The sequence below is a fragment of the Chiloscyllium punctatum genome, chromosome 6, assembly GCF_047496795.1.
Source record: "Chiloscyllium punctatum isolate Juve2018m chromosome 6, sChiPun1.3, whole genome shotgun sequence".
Taxonomy (NCBI): domain Eukaryota; kingdom Metazoa; phylum Chordata; class Chondrichthyes; order Orectolobiformes; family Hemiscylliidae; genus Chiloscyllium; species Chiloscyllium punctatum.
Genome location: NC_092744.1, coordinates 51,376,868 through 51,396,536, shown reverse-complemented (window position 1 = coordinate 51,396,536; position 19,669 = coordinate 51,376,868). Strand labels below are relative to the sequence as shown.

Genomic DNA, 19,669 nt, shown 5'->3' with positions numbered 1-19,669 from the left:
GGGTTGTTAAGAAGGCATATGGTGTATTGACTTTCATTAGCAGGGACATTGGGTTTAAGAGCCATGAGGTTATGCTGCAGCTCTATAAAGCCCTGGTCAGACTACACTTGGAATACTGTATTCAGTTCTGGTCACTGCATTGTAGAAAGGATGTGGAAGCTTTAAGATGGTGCAGAGGAGATTTACCAGAATGCTGCTTGGACCGGAGGACATGTCTTATGAAGCAAGGTTGAAGGAGCTCCGGTTTTTCTCAATGGAGCGAAGAAGGATGAGAGATACTTGATAGGGGTGCACAAGGTGATGAGAAGTATAGGTAGAATGGATAGCCAGAGATCTTTTCCCAGGGCAGGAATGGCTATCGCATGGGGGCATAATTTTAAGGTGATTAGAGAAAGGTTTAGGGGAGATGTCAGAGGTCGGTTCTTTACACAGAGTGGTGGGTGCGTGGAATGCACTGCCAGCGGTGGTAACAGAGTCAGATACATTAAGGATGTTTAAGCAGCTCTTGGATAGGCACATGGATGATAGTAAAATGAACGGTATGTAGGTTAGTTTGATCTTGGAGTAGGATAAAAGATCAGCACAATATCGAGGGCCGAAGGGCCTGTACTGTGCTGTCCAGTTCTATCTTCTGAGGCAGTTTCAGTGACCTTTCATCAGAACTACTGCAGATGTGGACCTGAAATAGTGACTGATTTTCTCTCTCCACTGATGCTGCCAGACGTGCAGAATATTTACAGCATTTGCTGTTTATATTTCAGATTCCCCCCATTTGCATTATTTTGCTCTCCAATTATATGCTCCATGCTAGGTATTTGAAAGTGTGATTAAATTCAAAATATTTATTGCTCAGTGCTTTGTTGTTGTTTACAAAACTAATATCTTTGAGATGTTGCAGTTTAGATATTGTCATGGGCCAGGTTCAAAGAAGCAGAGTTGGCTGCATGGTATGATGAATTAAGTTTTGTTTAATTGCCTGACGAAGTACGATTGTAAAATGTATCATACCGAAGCACGAAATGTATCAGACTGAAGCTTAAGTTTACAAAGGACTCTATAAATAAAGTGAGAGAACAAAAATGAAGATGTTTTGCTAAAACTATATACGACTATATACATTAACCCTATAATGACTAGTTCCCAATTCTGTGCATCCAAAGGATATGAGGGGAAAATGGGGATAAAAATACTTTGTATCTATATGAGTATAACACATCATTTAAATATGTTTTCCATCTCATGCTTCTGAATAATAAAAATAATAAAAGGTGAAAATACCTGGTGTGGGAAAAGTTGCAAAATTTCTGAAAGGTTGGGAGGAAAACCAGGAACCCTTTACCCTTCACTCCATGAACCACGTTCCACTAATTCCCCAGATGTCTAGAAGAGATGGACATGTTCCTGGGATTGCTCTTCCTTAAGCCTTGATTAGTTTCTGCAGAAACTCTGGCTAGTGAGAACACTTATAGTTCTGTAGGTGATCAAGGAATTCTTTTTTAAAATTTTCACCTTCAGCCTCTAACTCCCAGTCCATTAAATCTCCTGGAACTCCTTCACAGAAGTTGTTTCTATACCACCTCTCAAAGTACTTGCCTCTGTTCAATATTTACAGATAAAGGGAAGATGCCTTCCAGAACCCAGGGGAAACCGTAACTTGGAATTTCACATTTCACAACAGATACAAACCTGTCCTAAATTATAATTCTTTCAGAAATGTTAGTTTCAAATGTGATATGATTTTCCCCTCAAAAATCACTTTGTCACATTCTTAAATGAATAAAACTCTTCCTACCTCATCTGAAATCTGACCTCCAAATGTCACCCAGGTTCCTAGAAAGAAAGAAAAGACAGAAATATATTGTCAAACGATATGTTACTTGGAGGCGATGTAAATGAAATGGGCTAACAGTTTATCAGTATATTTTTAAAATGTATTCAATGAAAACAACCTGTTAGTGAGAACATTACTAAACTGTAATGTTTCTTTTTAAATTTCTCTTTGCTCTTGCTTCTTCCCATCTCCATAGCCAACGTTAACTTTACAAACTCCCTCTTCAAACTCTTGCGGCCTTTGGCTGTGGCCTCAGACACTAATGGTCTCCATATCTCTGTCCAGCCCATTAGTCAGTCATTACTGGCAGCCACCTGGAGCCTAATCTTCAAAAAACTCTTCCTGAACATTTATATCACATGTTTTTTAATCATCCTTAACTATTTCTAATCATTTTGTTTTCATTTCAGCTCTCATTGTAGATCATCAACTATTATAGGGAGTAGATGTCACATATGCATCCCACCTAGACCCACACCCCCATTCTCTCTCTGTAACTCTGCATTTTCCAAGGCCAACCCACCTAGCCTGCACATCCGTGACCACTATGGGCAATTTAGCATGGCCAATTCACCTAACCTGCACATGGAGTCAGAGTCATACAGATGTACAGCATGGAAACAGACCCTTTGGTCCAACTCATCCATGCCAACCAGATAACCTAACCTAATCTTGTACCATTTGCCAGCACTTGGCCCACAACCCCCAAACCCTTCCTAATCATAAAACCATCCACATGCCTTTTAAATGCTGTAATTGTATCAGCCTCCACCACTTCCCTTAGGTCCCTTTTATATCTTTACTTTCTCAACCTAAACCTATTCCCTCTAGCTCTGGACTCCCCCACCCCCGGGAAAAGACCTTGTCTATTTGGACATCTTTGGACTGTGGCAACTAAGTCAGAAATTCTCACCGCTGGTGGGATATTCTGGGTTTGATTAGATTACTTACAGTGTGGAAACAGGCCCTTCGGCCCAACAAGTCCACACCGACCCGCCGAAGCGCAACCCACCCACACCCCTACATTTACCCCTTACCTAACACTACGGGCAATTTAGCATGGCCAATTCACCTGACCTGCACATCTTTGGACTGTGGGAGGAAACCAGAGCACCCGGAGGAAACCCACGCAGACACGGGGAGAACGTGCAAACTCCACACAGTCAGTCGCCTGAGTCGGGAATTGAACCCGGGTCTCTGGCACTGTGAGGCAGCAGTGCTAACCACTGTGCCACCGTGCCGCCCACACAACATATTGAGAGGGCAGCCGGGCCTCAGTACAGGCACTTCAAGCCAGGATTTACCTCTCACCCTGTGGTGGTTAACCTGAACAATGAGCTCCAAAGAAAGCCAAATGGTTTCACGTATTGTCGAGACTGGCCTGAAAATGCTAGACAGGATCACTGAGAGGAGATCAGTCCATTTCATGGCTGACTGAATCAGGAGGCCAGTCATCAGCCCATCTAGCCCAGGCACAGAATCACAGCAGGTTCCGTTCCACTGGCCTCCACAAAAACGACAGCCAATGGTGCCAGAAACAAGATCAATGATTTCTTATACCCTGGAAGGGTATCTGGCACTGTCCCTGCTTTGTTGCAACAAATGCACTGGGCCATTACTCATTCTAAACTCTAGCACTCTGTGAACTTATGGCTGTCTCCCGGAAAGAGAGTAGTGGTCACCTTGCAGATCCAAGCCTTACACAGGCTAGTATCAAGGGCAGGGCAACAAGGGAGACAAGGGATCTCAACTCACTTCTGGTGCCCCTTCATCTCAAGTGGTTCCATCAGATATCGTCAGGAGGAGTAAAGCTTCTTCTCAGGACAGTCTAGAGGTGCCTTGTCCCTCCATATCTCCAGGTCTGTGATGTCAACATCTGTAACAGTTCAGGTCAAGGACAGTGAGCCTGCATCTGGCAGAGAACTCTAAACGGGCCCGGGACACCTAACCTGAAAACTGCCAGGGTTCAACTGCTCAGGTTTAACAAGCCAGATCAGCGGCACAGGTGTTCAACCAATTGCCAAACATGTCATTTTTGTAAAATATATTCATTTACATTATTTTTACATTTGCTGTAGTCTTCTTGCACTCATTGTACTAATCTGTGATAAAGTATTGGAAAGATGTGGAGTATCAGTAAAAGGATGTGCTATGTTGTAAACATCCAAACGTTGGTTATTCTCTCCTAATTTGCCTCTCACACTCACTTTGAGAGATGGAGTATCTGTGATGCTTCCACCTGTTTCACAAGGCAAGTGTTTGTCCTACACATACCCTCCTCAACAAATTTTGTAGCATTATAATCAGTGAGATGGCCAATGATCAACTCACGTGGTCATTGTTACTCAGTAATGACCTTCAGTGAGGAGTTGTCCAAATTGCCATTTGAGCATGATCAGATGCTGAGGAATAGCAAAGAGACCAGGGCAATCTCATTATAATATGAAGCACTGAAGGGATGGGGATTCACAATCACTTATAAGGAACACTCCCTGAAATTATTCACATGTCTTAGGCACATGAACAATGTTAGCATTGACATGGACCAGAAGAAACTAATGGAATTGCTCACTGTTTCACTACTGCTTAATCACCAACATTGCTCAAGGGAAAAATATTGTGCTATCACTTTACCTTTCACAGAGGTGAGTATATCAGATCTATATTTGAAACAACAACTGAAGTTTTTATCCAATACAGCAAAGAACAAGAACAATAACTCAAGCCACTAAAAACGTGGTAGACACCCAGCAGCCAGCTGTATGACAGCTGAGCAACTCATATTACAACTAGCATATTGAAAGTCTCTGCTCTGCTTAGTCAGTCTGGAACTACATACCGATGGGCTATTTCTGGCCTCTTGAGCTCTGTCCTGACCACTGGTCTGTTTTCATCTCTTTGAACCCTCTCATAGGCCATATGAGCAACACAGTGGCTCAGTGGTTTGCACTGCTGCTTCACAGCACTGGGGAACTGGGTTTGATTCCACCCTCGGGTAACTGTCTGTGTGAAGCTTGATACATTCTCTCCATGTCTGTGTGGGTTTCCCTAGGGTGCTCAGGTTTCATCCCACAGCCCAAAGAGGCACAGGTTAGGTGGATTGGCCATGCTAAATTGCCCATAGTGTCCAGGAATACACAGGCGAGGTGGATTAACCATGGGAACTGCAGGATATGGGTATCAGGTAAGAGGGTGGGTCAGAGTGGGATCCCCTTTAAATGGGCCAAATGACCTGCTATAGGGATTCTATGAGTTCAGGATTCTTCATCCTTGGAGGATTCCATTCACTCCTGTAATTTCTCCTCATCCAAACACATCCCCTCTTTGGTGACTCAGATTATGGCACACCACTCTGATTGTTCCTAACTGGACAATTTAACCATTCCAGGTGTAGGAATCTCATCTTAAGAAGATCTATAGTCTGCTCTACAATGGTCACGATTGAGTGTGAGCAGAATTGTACCTTTGCTCTGAGGCAGTCTGATAAAGGCATCAGATTTGAAGATGTTAGCCTTTGTATCCCATCAACCATCCATGTATTGGCTGACGGCTTTAGAAAGAGGCTGGTACCTGTAAATGCTCCAATGTGCACACGTCATGACAGCTCCCTGCAAACCTCGGACAGCCCTCTAAGTTCCAGCTGTCATGATCAGAAGTCAGTTGAATATTAAGGGAGTGCAAACCTTTTCTGTTCTTGAGCAATGCTGGCTCATGATAGGCATACTGAAAGATACATGGATACAACTGATAGCACCCAGTGCCCAGGGTAAGCAAGCAAGGTGAAAACAATTTGACTGACAGTGTAATGGCAGAATGTAATTGTATTCTGCCAAACAATCCTTCAGTGATGTGAGGGTTGTGAGATGATACAGAGGTCTCCATGTGTTCAATGATCTGATTTGCTGGGAAAGAAATGAAAGGCAGCTCTAACCTTTGTGGGCTGGCAGGATGTGATTGCCACCATGTCCTATTCAGTACAAGTACTTGTCCAATAGCTGTCATAGATGTTAGATAGTGGGTTCACAATGGGTCAGGACATTCCTAATCTCCTTTGATATTGTATCGGGATCATTTGCAGATAGCTATAGGCCAGTTATATACCATGAACTCAGCAGCTTCTTTGTGAGGGGACGTTATCCTACTCCTTCACCCTCTGGAAGCTGATTGTCATCCAGTAGTGCCTACGGTGCTTCCTGTGCTTGCACAACCTCTCCTCTGCTGCCTTCTGGGTCTATTCTTTCTTAGACTTGGAATTGCCATTGAACAACTGGATTAGCAGTGGCTATTCTGTGCTCAGCAGATGGACACTTGTGAGAAAGCTGAAACAGATTACAGAGTGTTAGTGTGCCCTGATATCCTTCACACTGATATCCTTCACACTAACGACAAGCAACATGAATTCGACTGGGACAACACTACCATTATAGGGCAAGCCAAACAGAGAACAGCCAGGGAATTCCTAGAGGCATGGCACTCATCCACAGACTCTATCAACAAACACATCGACCTGGACAAAATATACCGGCCACTACAGCGGACAGCTCGAACTGACAACCGGAAGCGGCAGAGACAGGCCACTATAAATGCCAGAGGAAACTTCCAGATTAACTGTTAATAGAAGATGTACAGCTGGCATTCTTCAATCACTTGATTAATGATGATTTCAATGGCCTATCATAGGGGCTCATATTCCAGTGCTACCTTCCACTCCCTTTGCAAACAAAGTACTTATTCCTCCCCTTTACGAGCCATCTATTTCGTTTTCAGTTCTTATTGTGTAGTTGATTTTCAAATTGATGCAACGAGGTTTCAATCTTGATTTCACATGAGTGACATGCAAAATGTTACTGAACAATCAAAACCTGCAAGTGGCAGCCAAAGTAGGGTTGCCTTCTGCTCTCAGCCCAACACTGGGACTTCCCATACTCAGTAAAATTCAGCCTAGAGATATTCTGGAGCATGTTCTTTTTGGTCTGGTAATGCATAATAGCCTACTCAATGTGTAACAGAGTAGTATCATGAAATTTCAGCAACTGCCGTTTTTTGACTTCAGATAAGCAAATTGGTCCCTGCTCACTCTATGCCCGCTTCTTGAAATATATTCATGTTCAGAAATTATACTTGTAAAAATAAATCAAAGAAGAATCCAATCTAGAGTAATTAAGTTTTTAAAAAAGCTGCTCATATACAACAGATTAATAAAGAATCAAAATGTTTGGATTTCTAAAAGTTATCTTTCTATAAATTAAGAATATTCCCAGAGGTTTAGGTGTTCATCTGGTATCAATTTTGTGGAAGTTCTACTGATTTTTCTTCAGTTTTAAATTACTTTTCTGTAAAAGATGACATGGTATTATATGAATGCAAGTAGCTGTTGATACTCATGTGTCTGATAAATGGAACTCAACTCAATTCAGCAAAGTTTATGGATAAATATTTGACATTATGAAGTTCTAAAGTTTATAAAGAAATACAACAGAGTCAACATTATGTAGCACTAGAACTCAGTACTACAGAACAATTTTACCCCAGGACTTTATGTTGAAAAGGCACTTAACTCATGTTGATCTTGTGATATTTGAATCTGTACAAACTAAGAGTATCTGAATTGGAATTGATTTTGAGGTGAGTCATCCACACAAACATTTTGAAATAAAGGGAACCTTAGTTGTGCCCAAAAGAACGGCCTTCATACGTATTCCACCAACAGCACAAATAGATGACCAAAAGGCATAAAGCATCAAGTTAGAAAAAAGTCACATACACTTTAATAGATTAGCTTCACTTATTTAATATTCCAAAGGTGAGGTCATATCTTATTCACCACAAGTTACGATATTAATTGAACAAAACCCATGAATATTTATCCACTTTCAAATCTGACCTGCTGTCTTGTGCATATAACATTCTTCCTCTGACCTAGCACCACGTGAGCCACTGCCTGGGACTTTCCTTCGAGGTCCTCCTACTCCACCACCATAACCTCAGCAGGGAGTGACATAACTCTGATTCTGAGCCACATTTCCGATGGAATTACAATGTCAGAGACAGAGGAATCCAAGGAAATTCACAGCCATTGTCGCTCCAACAGTATTTGATCATTTGAGTCCATAGGAAGATCACTGGACTCAAAATGTTAACTCTGATTTTGCTTCACAGATGCTGAACTTTTCCAGCAATTTCTGTTTTTGTTTAATCACCATAGATTTTGATCTTGTTTCTGATGAGATTTTTTCCTTTTTTTGAAAGGAATTATAGTAAATGTTGTTAATATACTCACCACAAAACTGTTTTGCCCAATCTTGATCTCCATTTAAGGCTTGTTTGATTTTGCATTTTGAAATTGAGGCTTCAAGATTTATAGGTGCAGTCAAATTAAAACAATTTGTTTTTATCTACATTAGCTCGAATTCTATGAGAATAAAGGCCCTGGGATGTACTGAGAATATTAATAAGATATTGCAGTCATGTCCCATGACAATTTCAGCTCATTAGTAAATTAAACAGGCAGCAGTCTGTGCAGGTCCATTGAAAATTAGAATTACCTCATATGTTGCAGCTCTACAGAACTTTAGTTGGGCCACATTTGGAATATTCATAGAATCCCTACAGTGTGGAAACAGGCCATTTGGCCCAACAAGTCCACACCAACCCTTCAAAGAGTATCCCATCCAGACCCAATTCCTTACCCTATAACCCTACATTTTCGCTGACTAATGCACCTAACCTACAGATCTCTGAACACAATGGGCAATTTAGCATGGCCAATTCACCCTGACCTGCACATCTTTGGTGGCTTCTTTTTTACGTTACTAGCTAGTTTGGCCTCATAGATTATTTTCTTACTCGTTTTTTGGATTTTTTTTATTGACTTTTAAAAAACATTCCCTATCTGCTGATTTACCACAAATCTTTGCTACATTATATGTTTTCTTTCAATTTGATACTATCTTTAACTTCCCTGGTTAACTATAGTTAATTTATCTGGAATTCTTCTTTCTCTTTAGAATATATCTTTGCTGAGTCAAGGACTCTTTTTTTAGATGTCTGCCTATGTTCATCAACCATTTTTTTCTGCTGAATTCCTTCCCTAATCCACAGCAGCTAACTCTGCCTTCATTTCTTTGAAATTACTCTTTTTTTAAGTTTAGCACAGTTCTTTCCAAACCAATTTTCTCACTCTTAAACTGGATGCTAAATTCAAAAACTTTGTTGTGGTCCTTGAGGATCTTTTAGTCTAAAATCATTTATTAACCTACTTCATTACACATTGACAAATCCAAAATAACCTATACCTAGTTGAATCCACATATTGTTTGCGAAAGCCATCTCAAATATATTTTGAATTCTTCCTGGCTATCTCTATCAATTTGATCTCTTAAGTCAACATAAAGATGAAAGTCAAGCATTTGTTTTACATGATAGATTCTTTGTTCTATAGCACAGCTACTGTTAGAGGGTTTATGGACAATGCTTATTAGTTTGTTCTTCTCTTTGCTATTCCTTACATCCATCCATATGAATTCTATATTTTCTGACCCAAGATTATTTCTTGCTAAAATACTAAGAAATTCATACTAACAAAGCTACCCCCCAGCACCCTTCCCTTCATGCCTGTCCTTTCAAAATGATACATAACCCTGAAACATTTAGATCCCTGCTTCAATCTCCTTGTAATAATGTCTCCATAATAGCCATAAGATAATACTTGTTCACTGTTATTATGCCATTAATTCATTTATACAGTATTAACTACAGTAAACATTCACATAAAGAGCCATTTAGGTGTTGCCTTTTTAGTTTTTGATCCCTTTTTGTCTCAATTTGTTACTTTCTGTTTATATGCTCTGTCCTCCTCTGTTTCACTCTGGGTTTAATTGTTAAAATAGTTGCTGTGCAGTACCACCCTCTCCTTTTTCCCTGCAAGCCTATGCTTTCACCATCTAATTAGTTTAAAGCTCTTTCTACAGACCCAGTTATTTGATTTGCCAGGACACTGAACCCAGTATGGATCAAATAAAGCCTGTCTGACTGAAGCCACTCCTTTCTATCCCTGCACAGATGCCGGTGCTTTAAGAATTGTAACCCATTCCTGCAGTGTTAATCTTTAAGCCAGGATTTAACACCATTATTTCTCCTATGCCAGTTTGCCGTTGGCTCAGTTAGTAACCCTAACAATGTTAACTTTTGGAGGTTCTATATTTTAGTTTAACTAGTAACCCTTCAAAATTCTCCAAGAGAACCTGGTACCCAGTTAGTATCCTCAATGGCCCAATTTCCTTTAACTGTGACTATTCAAATCTTTTTGGAACCAGTTGATGTATTGACTGGTACACTTGGGTTAACTGGAGTATGGGTATACCTGCACCACATGGTTTGTAGCTATTCCAATCAATGACCAAGCACCATTTCCTCAAGGACGATGAGGGATCACAATAGATGCCGGCCTTAACAGCAACAACCATATTTCATGAAAGAACAAAAATTCTCAGCCACAACCAATTAGCAGCTGAAGTACATTGAAAAATTCAGCTCAGATTTGAAATTTCAGAAGTGTTGTGCCTCATCAGTTCCTGGTTCCCTCGGAGTAAGGCCCGTTTAAGTCTTTCCAAATTCATTTGTCTTAACAATGAACAAAGTGATGGAAAATCATCAAAATGATTTTGCAATTTTGGCATAGAGAATCATATTAACTTACTTTCTTGCTTCTTTCTCGCTTTTGCAAGCCAAGTATCTTTGTACTTGCACTTGGTTACACCCATATAGCGATATCCATCTCAATGAAGCTCCAAAACACGCAGTCCAAAAGTGTATCTTTTCATTGGGTCAGGATCAAAGTCAAAAAGATTAGTCCGTGTGTACAGCTCTGATCGCCACACTGCCAGAAGGATGGGGAGGCTTTGGAGAGGGTACAGAAATGGTTTACCAGGATGTTATCTGCTTTGGAGGATATTGACTATGAGGAGAGATTGGACAAACTTGGTTTACTTTCACTTGAATGTCGAAGGATGAGGGGCGACCCGATACAAGTTTAGAAAAGTATGACGGGCAGAGATAGAACAGATAGTCTTTCGTATAGTAGAAATGTCAATGATGTGGGATATATGTTTAGTGCAAAAGGGGATAAGTTTAAGGCAGATGTAAGAAGTAAGTTTTTTTACACAGAGGGTAGCTTTTACCTGGAATGTGCTGCCAGAGGAGGTGGTGGAAGTGGATACAATAGCATTGTTTAAGAGTCATCTTGAAGATATATGAACAGGCAGGGAGTAGAGGGATATGGACCATTTAGAAGCAAGAGGTCTTTAATTTTGATTAGGCATGTGTGTTGGCATAGTCTTGGCAGGCCAAAGGCCTGTTCCTGTGCTGTACTATTCTTTGTTCTTTACCTCAAGATCATTGAATGCCAGTTGAAGCACAACAGTGCAATACATTAAAGATTCCAATGTCTGACCACCAACCAGTCAACCTCATGATCGTTATTCCTGTATATAAGCCAAAGCATCACTATCACTTTAATGAAAACACAAAATATCAATTGAAACACTGCCATCATTGTATTTGTGAATATACCCATGCAGTATAAACAGACACACCTTTCTTCAATTACTGTTCACTGGATATCATCTATACCTTACTGCCGACTGAAATGGGGAAGCTTAATTCAAATTCTTTATATTGGCAGGACAGTGTGTTTGCATGTTATGGAGTTCATCCTCCCCATGTCTATTATGGAAATGGAAACTTATGGAATGTCTTATGGGAACTTATTCACATCTTGTTTTATTTACTTGTGGAACGTCGGTGTTCCTAATTGGCCAACAGTGATTGGCCTTCCCTCACAGCCCTTGAACTGAGTGGCTTCCAGTTGAAAGTCAAGCACATTGCTGTGGATCTGGAGTCACATGTAGGCCCGACCAGGTGAGGATGCCAGTTTTCCTCAGCCAGATGGATCCTTCCTGACAATCGGCAACAGCTTCATAATCTTCCCTCAAATCTTAATTCCAAATATTTTCTTTAAATTATTGAATTCACATTCATTTGCCATGGTGGGACTTAAACCCAGATTCCCAGAACATTAGCTGAGTTTCTGGACGAATAATATCTTGCAATAACATCACTAGGCCATCACTTCCCCTATTGGCATTTATTAATAATTTACATTTGTTAAAACTTCCAACATATACATTTGTTTAAAAAAAGTTCAATCAAAAATAAAAAGTGCAATGTAATTGACTGTATGGCTTCAAAGGAAGACCATTTTTTAGCTTTTGTCAATTCTTCATTAATTTTTAATCTACTGAAAGATTTAATGGTTCAGCTACAATAATGCAAAGCAGGAAAAGAGACTGACAGGATGGGATAATAACTAAGGGCAGCAAGAATTGCCATAGAATGCCACAAGGCAAACTCCAGAAAATGATCTGTATGACAGAAGGACCACAGCACAACACAGATACAGCCATGTGCCCAGATTTTCCCTCATTTCTTCTACCCTTATCTAAAACACACTAATGCATCCTTGGTCACAGTTCCAGAATCATCAGGTATCTTATCAATGTGTTCATTATTCATGGAACATTACGAAATGTTGGTAGAGAAGAACTTTAATCTGTACCACACCTTTCACACACTCAGAATATTCTAAACACATTTCATGGGCAATAAATCATTTTTGAAACATCATTGTTGTTTTATGGATGAAGAAAGCAGTCAGTGTTCATTTGGAAAGGTCAAATACAAATGGGATGAGGACACCTCAGTCTGTTTTTTTGGGTTGCCGCTCGAAGGATTTATGCTTAACAGGACATAGAAAAATTCTCTTTTTGTTCTTTGCAGACAGGCACTGAATCTGTTACATTGCCCTGGATGAAGGTTCAGATTAATGACTTATCCAAAATATGGCACTTATAACCTTGCAGCATCAAGATGTCTATAGTATATGGATCTGTAAATGTCTGGAATGGACTACTCACTTACGATGACATCAGATGGTTGTGTAGCAAAACAGCTCAGGATCTCTCATGGTAAGATGTAGCAAGTGGTGTGCCAAAGGGATCAGTGCTGGGACCTGAATTGTTTACAATTTTACAAATGACTTATACGAAAGGAAGGAAACGTGTGGTTACTAAAATTGCTGATGACAGAGGTAGAAAAGTGGATTGTTAAAAGGACACAAAGAAATTACGAAACAGATTGACCTAGGCTAAGTAAATGGGAGAAGATATGTCAAATGGAGTATAATGTAGTGAAAGTAGAAAACTGTCCATTGGCAGGAAGAATAAAAAAGAAGCAATTGATCAAAGTAGTGATTGATTGCAGAACACTGAGATACAGAGGGATCTGAGTACTCAAGCATAATCATAAACGATTAGTACGAGAAGGTTAAGAGAATGTCACTATTTATTGAGAGGGGAAATGGAGTACAAAAATAGAAAAATTATGCTTCAATCATACAGTGAATTGGTGAGATTGTATCTGGAATACTGTGCAAAGCATTCCAAACTTTTAGTAAGGAAGTATTACACATTGAAGAGAGTTCAAAGAATGTTTACTGGATTAATGTCTGGAATGAGTGAGCTATCAATTGAGGAAAGGAGGAGCATCCAGAATAAGGCGGGTAACCTTGCAGCATTGGTTGGTACCTGGGATTTTGATGTTGTGGCCACTTTGGAGACATGGGTGGAGCAGGGTCAGGAATGGTTGTTGCAAATTCTGGGATTTAGATGTTTCAGTAAGAACAGAGATGATGATAAAAGGTGGAGGGTGGGGGTGGGGGGTTTGACATTGTTAGTCAAGGACAGTATTATGGTTGCAGAAAGGATGTTTGAGGACTCGTCTACTGAGGTAGTGTGGGCTAAGGTTAGAAACAGGAAAGGAGAGATCACCCTCTTGGGCGTTTTCTATCGGCCTCTGATAGTTCCAGAGATGTAGAGGAAAGGATGGTAAATAAGATTCTTGATAGGAGTGAGAGTGACAGGGTAGTTGTTATGGGGGCTTTAACTTTCCAAATATTGACTGGAAATACTTTAGTTCAAGCACTTTAGATGGGTCAACATTTGTCCAATGTGTGCAGGAGGTTTTGCTGACACAGTATGTAAACAAGCCAATGAGGGCTGAGGACACATTGGATTTGGTACTGAGTAACACCGCCAGGTGTTATATTTGGAAGTTGGTGAGCACTTTGGTGATAGCGACTGTAATTCAACTATGATTATTTTAGCGATAGAAAGGGATAGGTATATACTGCAGGGCAAGAGTTATAGCTGGGAGAAAGGGAATTACGATGCAATTAGGCAAGATTTGGGATGCGTAGGATGAGGAAACAAACTGCAGAGGATGCGGCCATTGTTAAGTATGTACCTGTCAGACAAGGAGGAAGTTGTTAAGCGCAGGAGCCATGGTTTACTAAGGAAGCTGAATCTCTTGTCAAGAGGAAGAAGAAAGCTTATGTTAGGATGAGATGTGAAGGCTCAGCTAGGGTGCTTGAGAGTTACAAGTTAGCCAGGCAAGACCTAAAGAGAGACACAAGACGAGTCAGGAGGGAACATGAGAAGTCGGCGGATAGGATCAAGGAAAACCCTAAGGTCTTCTATGACTAGAGTAAGATTAGGGCCAATTAAGGACAGTAGTGGGAATTGTTGTGTGGAGTCAGAGGAGATAGGGGAATCCCTAAATGGAATATTTGTCGTCTGTATTCATGCAAGAAAAACACAATGTTGTCGAGGAGAATATGGAAATACAGGCTACTAGACTAGATAGGATTGAGTGAAAGTGAGTACTGCGGATGCTGGAGATTAGAGACAAGAGTGTGGTGCTGGATAAGCACAGTAGGTCAGGCACTGAGGAGCAGGAAAATCGATGTTTCAGGCAAGAGCCCTTGCAGAAAACACAGAGGCTATTTCACAAAATACGGAGGCATGGAACAGAGGATGATTTTAGTGGTTTGGATCAGAGATTGGCGAGCTGAAAGAAGACAGTGTGGTGGTTGAAGGGAAATGCTCATCCTGGAGTTCAGTTACTAGTGGTGTACCACAAGGATCTGTTTTGGGTCCACTGCTGTTTTTAATTTTTATAAATGACCTGGATGAGGTTGTATAAGAATGAGTTAGTAAATTTACAGATGACACAAAGGTCGGTAGAGTTGTGGATAGTGCAGAAGAATGTTGTAGGTTACAGAGGGACATAGATAAGCTGCAGAGCTGGGCTGAAAGGTGGTAAATTGAGTTTAATGTGGAAAAGTATGAGGTGGTTCACTTTGGAAGGAGCAACAGGATTGCAGAGTACTGGGCTAATGGTAAGATTCTTGGTAGTGCAGGTAAGCAGAGAGATATCGGGGTCCATGTGCATAGATCCATGAAAGTTACCACCCAGGTTGATAGATTGTTAAGGCGGCATACGGTGTGTTAGCTTTTATTAGTAGAGGGATTGAGTTTCAGAACCACAAAGTCATGCTGCAGCTGTACAAAACTGTACAAGTGTGGCCGTACTTGGAGTATTGCGTACAGTTCTGGTCAACGCATTTTAGGAAGGATGCAAAAGTTTTGGAAAGGGTTCAGAAGAGATTTACTAGGATGTTGCCTGGTATGGAGGGAAGATCATATGATATATGTATAGTTTAGATTAGATGGGCTTCAGGTTGGCACAACATTGAATGCTGAAGGGCCTGCTCTGCGCTGTAATGCTCTATGTTCTTTGAAAGATTGAATAAGCTGGGCTTGGTTCTGTTGAAATTTAGAAGAGTAAGATGGGACTTGATTGAAACATTTCAAATCCCGAGGGTGATTTTATGGGGTAGATGTGGAGCAGATCTTTTCTCTTGTAGAGGAATTTAAAATAAAGATTTAAAAAACAGGTGTCATCCATTTAAAAGAAAGAACAGATATTTTTTCTCTCAGTGTGCTGTGAGACTTTGAGACTTCGTAAAAAGTCTGGAAAGATGATAGAAGCAGAGTCCTTGAATATTTTTAAGGCAAAGATCGATGGATCCTTTTTAATTAAAGATTTGAAAGGTTATTAGCCATTAGTAGAAATGTGAATTGGAGGTTGCAATCACAGCTTTGGTCTTATTAAAGAGAAAACTTGAGAGGCTGAATAGCCTACTCTAATACCTAATTGATATTTTTGAATGTATCTTGAAGGAGTGAGACCGAACATCGGGTCTTTTCAAAGTCCCTTTAATAATGTCAATCATAAAGTATCAGTATGATTTGTATCTAGTTGCTAACATGCAATAAGCAATCTCTTGTTAGCTACAAGAGAGTACACTAGTCCTACAGGAACTGTTTTTTTAACTACACTACACCATTTGTACCAACGATAGTCACAGGAGAAGTGTCAGAAAACTGGAGATTGACTAATGTGGTGCCACTATTTAAGAAGAGTGGGAAGGGAAAGCCAGAGAACTAAAGATTGGGTGAGCCTGACATTGGTGGTGGGCAAATAGTTGGAGGGAATCCTGAGGGACAGGATTTACATGTATTTGGAAAGGCAAGGATTGATTAAGGATAGTCAATGTGACTTTGTGCCTGGAAATCATGTCTCACAAACTTAATTAATTGTTTTGAAATAACAAAGAGGATTGATGAGGACAGAGCAGTGGATGTGATCTACCTGGATTTTAGTAAGGCGTTCAACAAGGTTCGTTATGGTAGACTAGTTAGCAAGGTTAGATCACATGGACTACAGGGAGAACTAGCTAATTGGATTCAGAACTGGCTCAAAGGTAGAAGACAGAGGCTGGTGTTGGAGGGTTGCTTTTCAGACTGGAGGTCTATGATCAGCAATGTGCCACAAGGATTGGTGCTGGGTCCACTGCTTTTTGTCATTTATATAAACGATTTGGATGTGAACTAGGAGGTATGGTTAATAAGTTTGCAGAAGACACCAGAATTGGAAGTGTAGTGGATAGCAAAGATGATTACCTCAGAGTAAAAACGGGATTTTGATCAGATGAACCAATGGACCGAAAAGTGGCACATAAAGTTTAGATAAATGTGAAGTGCTGTATTTTGGAAAGGTAAATCAGGCTGGACTTATACATTTAATGGTAAGGTCCTAGGGAGTGTTGCTGAAAAAAAAAAGAGACATTGGACTGCGGGTTCGTAGTTGTATACAGATTTGGTGCCTGTATTTAAGAAAGAATATACTGACATTCGAGGCAATTGAAAAGAGACATATTAGGCTGATTTCTGGGATGAATGGGTTGATTTATCAAGAACAACTGAACAGATTTTAGGAGAATGAGAGATAATTTTACTGAAACTTACAAGATTCTGAGGGGACTTGACAGGGTAAATGTTGAGATGATGCCTCTACTCATGGAAGAATCTTGAACTAGGGGCAGAATGACAGCCTAAGGAGACTCTGATTTAAAATGAGATGCAAGAGACTTTTTTCCCCAAAAAGGGTGGTGAATGTTTGGAATGTTCGGCCCTGAGAGGGGGAGGGGTGAATCACTGACAGGATTTGAAGAGGTCATAGCCATCAAAGCCTTGATATTTCAAAAATCCAGCTTTGTGGAGCCAACATATAAGTTGCGCGGAGGTCTAGGGCAGACCAGGTTTGAGGGGCTGAATGGCCTACTCCAGCTTCTATTTCTTTATTCTTATGCATATCAGTTGGTTTTAAAAGATTTTTGAATTCATGAGGCAGCAAAACAACAAGTTTATATACAGTAGTTCATAAATTTTCTGCTGTGTAAAATCTCATTCTCTTCTATTTTCTTACCAGTATTGCAGAACAAGTGACCTGAACACAGTGCTATTTATAGAACTGATTTCAGTTGCTAATTCATGTGGACAGCAGCTGGCTATTCAAGGGGACAGTAGCTGGTATTAGGGTGAGCAATAACTGTTTATTAGGGTGGGAATCAGCTGTTTATTAAGGTGGGCAGGAGTAATTTTGTTAGGATGGACATTGGCTGTATAATAAAGCAATTCCCATCATGACAGAACAGCTAATCACTGTTTATAGGGTAGGAATTGGCTTTTATTAAACTGGCGAATTGTTGTTTATTTGGGTGGGCAGCAGTGTTTATTAAGGTAGACAGCAATATCCTGTTTTCTTCATGAGAAAAAAATATGTGTAACTTTTTAAAATTATGAACAGACTTTCTGGTAATGGGCATGTGACTCACTAGCCCATTTTTAAAATTTTCACCTGTGCTGCCAAGAATCTTCATGTACCATCACTTAATCCTCCACAGACTTAACGCACTTTCTTGTGTATTGCTGACTCTGAGGTTTTGGCACCGCTGAACAAATCAGTTTATAAATATAACTTTTTTTTTAAAAAGAGGAAGTAGAAAAATGTTTATCTAAGCTAAAGTCAGGGTGGAATAGTCAACAGAGAATTGAAGGTGAATTCCTCGTGGGAGTAAATTTCCTGAGCAGTTTGGTCCAGTTTTTTTGTGTTAAAGAGCCTCCAATGTTACTATGATGGGATCTTAAACTGCAACGAGAGGGTGAGGAATGATGACTTTCCTTTTCTTTAAAAAAAAACACCCAGTCGGTCACAAGGAATATATTTTGAATATTTTGCTGTTTACCATGCAACTTCATTTGAACTTAGTCAATCAGATCAAGCATAAAGTAGAGCCAATTCCAACATGCTAAGTGAAAGAGAATGGATTATTATTAAAGTAAGGTCAGGCAGTGGATGTAGTGTATATAGATTTTAGTAAGGCATTTGATAAGGTTCTCCATAGTAGACTAATTCAGAAAGTTAGGAGGTATGGGATACAGGGAAATTTGGCTGCCTGGATACAGAATTAGCTGGCCCATAGAAGACAGTAAGTGGTAGTGGACGAAATTAGATTACTTACAGTGTGGAAACAGGAGCGCACCCACCCAGACCCATTCCCCTATGTTTACCCCTGCACCTAACACTACGGGCAATTTAGCATGGCCAATTCATGTGACCTTCGCATTTTTTTGGATAGTGGGAGGAAACCGGAGCACCCGGAGGAAGCCCACACAGACACGGAGAGAATGTGCAAACTCCCCACAGTCAGTCACCTGAGGCGGGAATTGAACCCGGGTCTCTGGCGCTATGAGGCAGCAGTGCTAACCACTGTACCACCTGGAGCTTGGTGACCGGTGTTGTCCTTCTGGGTTCTGTTCTTGGGCCTCTGCTCTTTGTAGTTTTTATAAATGACTTGGATGAAGAAGCAAAAGGGTGGGTTAGTACGCTTGCTGATGAAACAAAGGTCAGTGGTGTTGCAGATAGTGTCAAGGGCTGTTGCAGGCTACAACATGACATTGACAGGATGCAGAGCTGGGCTGAGAGATGGAGTTCAACCTTGATAAATGTGAAGTGATCCATTTTGAAAGGTTGAATTTGAATGTTGAATACAGGGTTAAAGACAGGATTCTTGGCAGTGTAGAGGAACAGTGGGATCTTGGGGTCCCTAAAAGTTGGGTTCATAGATCCCTAAAAGTTTCATTATCAGGTGGATTGACTTTAAGAGTCACGAGGTTTTGCTGCAGCTTTATAAAATCCTGGTTAGGCCTTGGAATATTGTGTCCAGTTCTGGTCATCTCATTATAGGATGCTTTAGAGAGGATGCAGAGGTGATTTACCAAGATGCTGTCTAGATTGGAGGGAATGTCTTTTGAAGAGAGGTTGAGTGAGCTCGGGCATCTCACACTGGAGAGAAGAAGTAAGAATGGTGACTTGATAGAGATGTACAAGATAATGAGAGGCACAGATAAAGTAGATAGAGACTTTTGCCCACGGCAGAAATGGCTATCACAAGGGATCATAATTTTAATCATAATCGGAGGAAGGTTTAGGGTAGATATCAGAGGTAGGTTCTTTACGCAGACAGTGGTAGGTGCG

General features: G+C 40.5%; 1 protein-coding gene across 1 annotated transcript in view; it reads right to left on the bottom strand.

Moving 5' to 3' along the window:
- kcnab1a (potassium voltage-gated channel subfamily A regulatory beta subunit 1a) overlaps window positions 1-19,669 on the bottom strand; it is a 245,506-nt gene that overhangs the window by 98,442 nt on the left and 127,395 nt on the right. Inside the window, exon 3 of the mRNA XM_072572651.1 lies at window positions 1,793-1,830. Coding sequence (XP_072428752.1) covers window positions 1,793-1,830 — 38 coding nt within the window. The remainder of the gene's footprint in view (window positions 1-1,792; window positions 1,831-19,669) is intronic.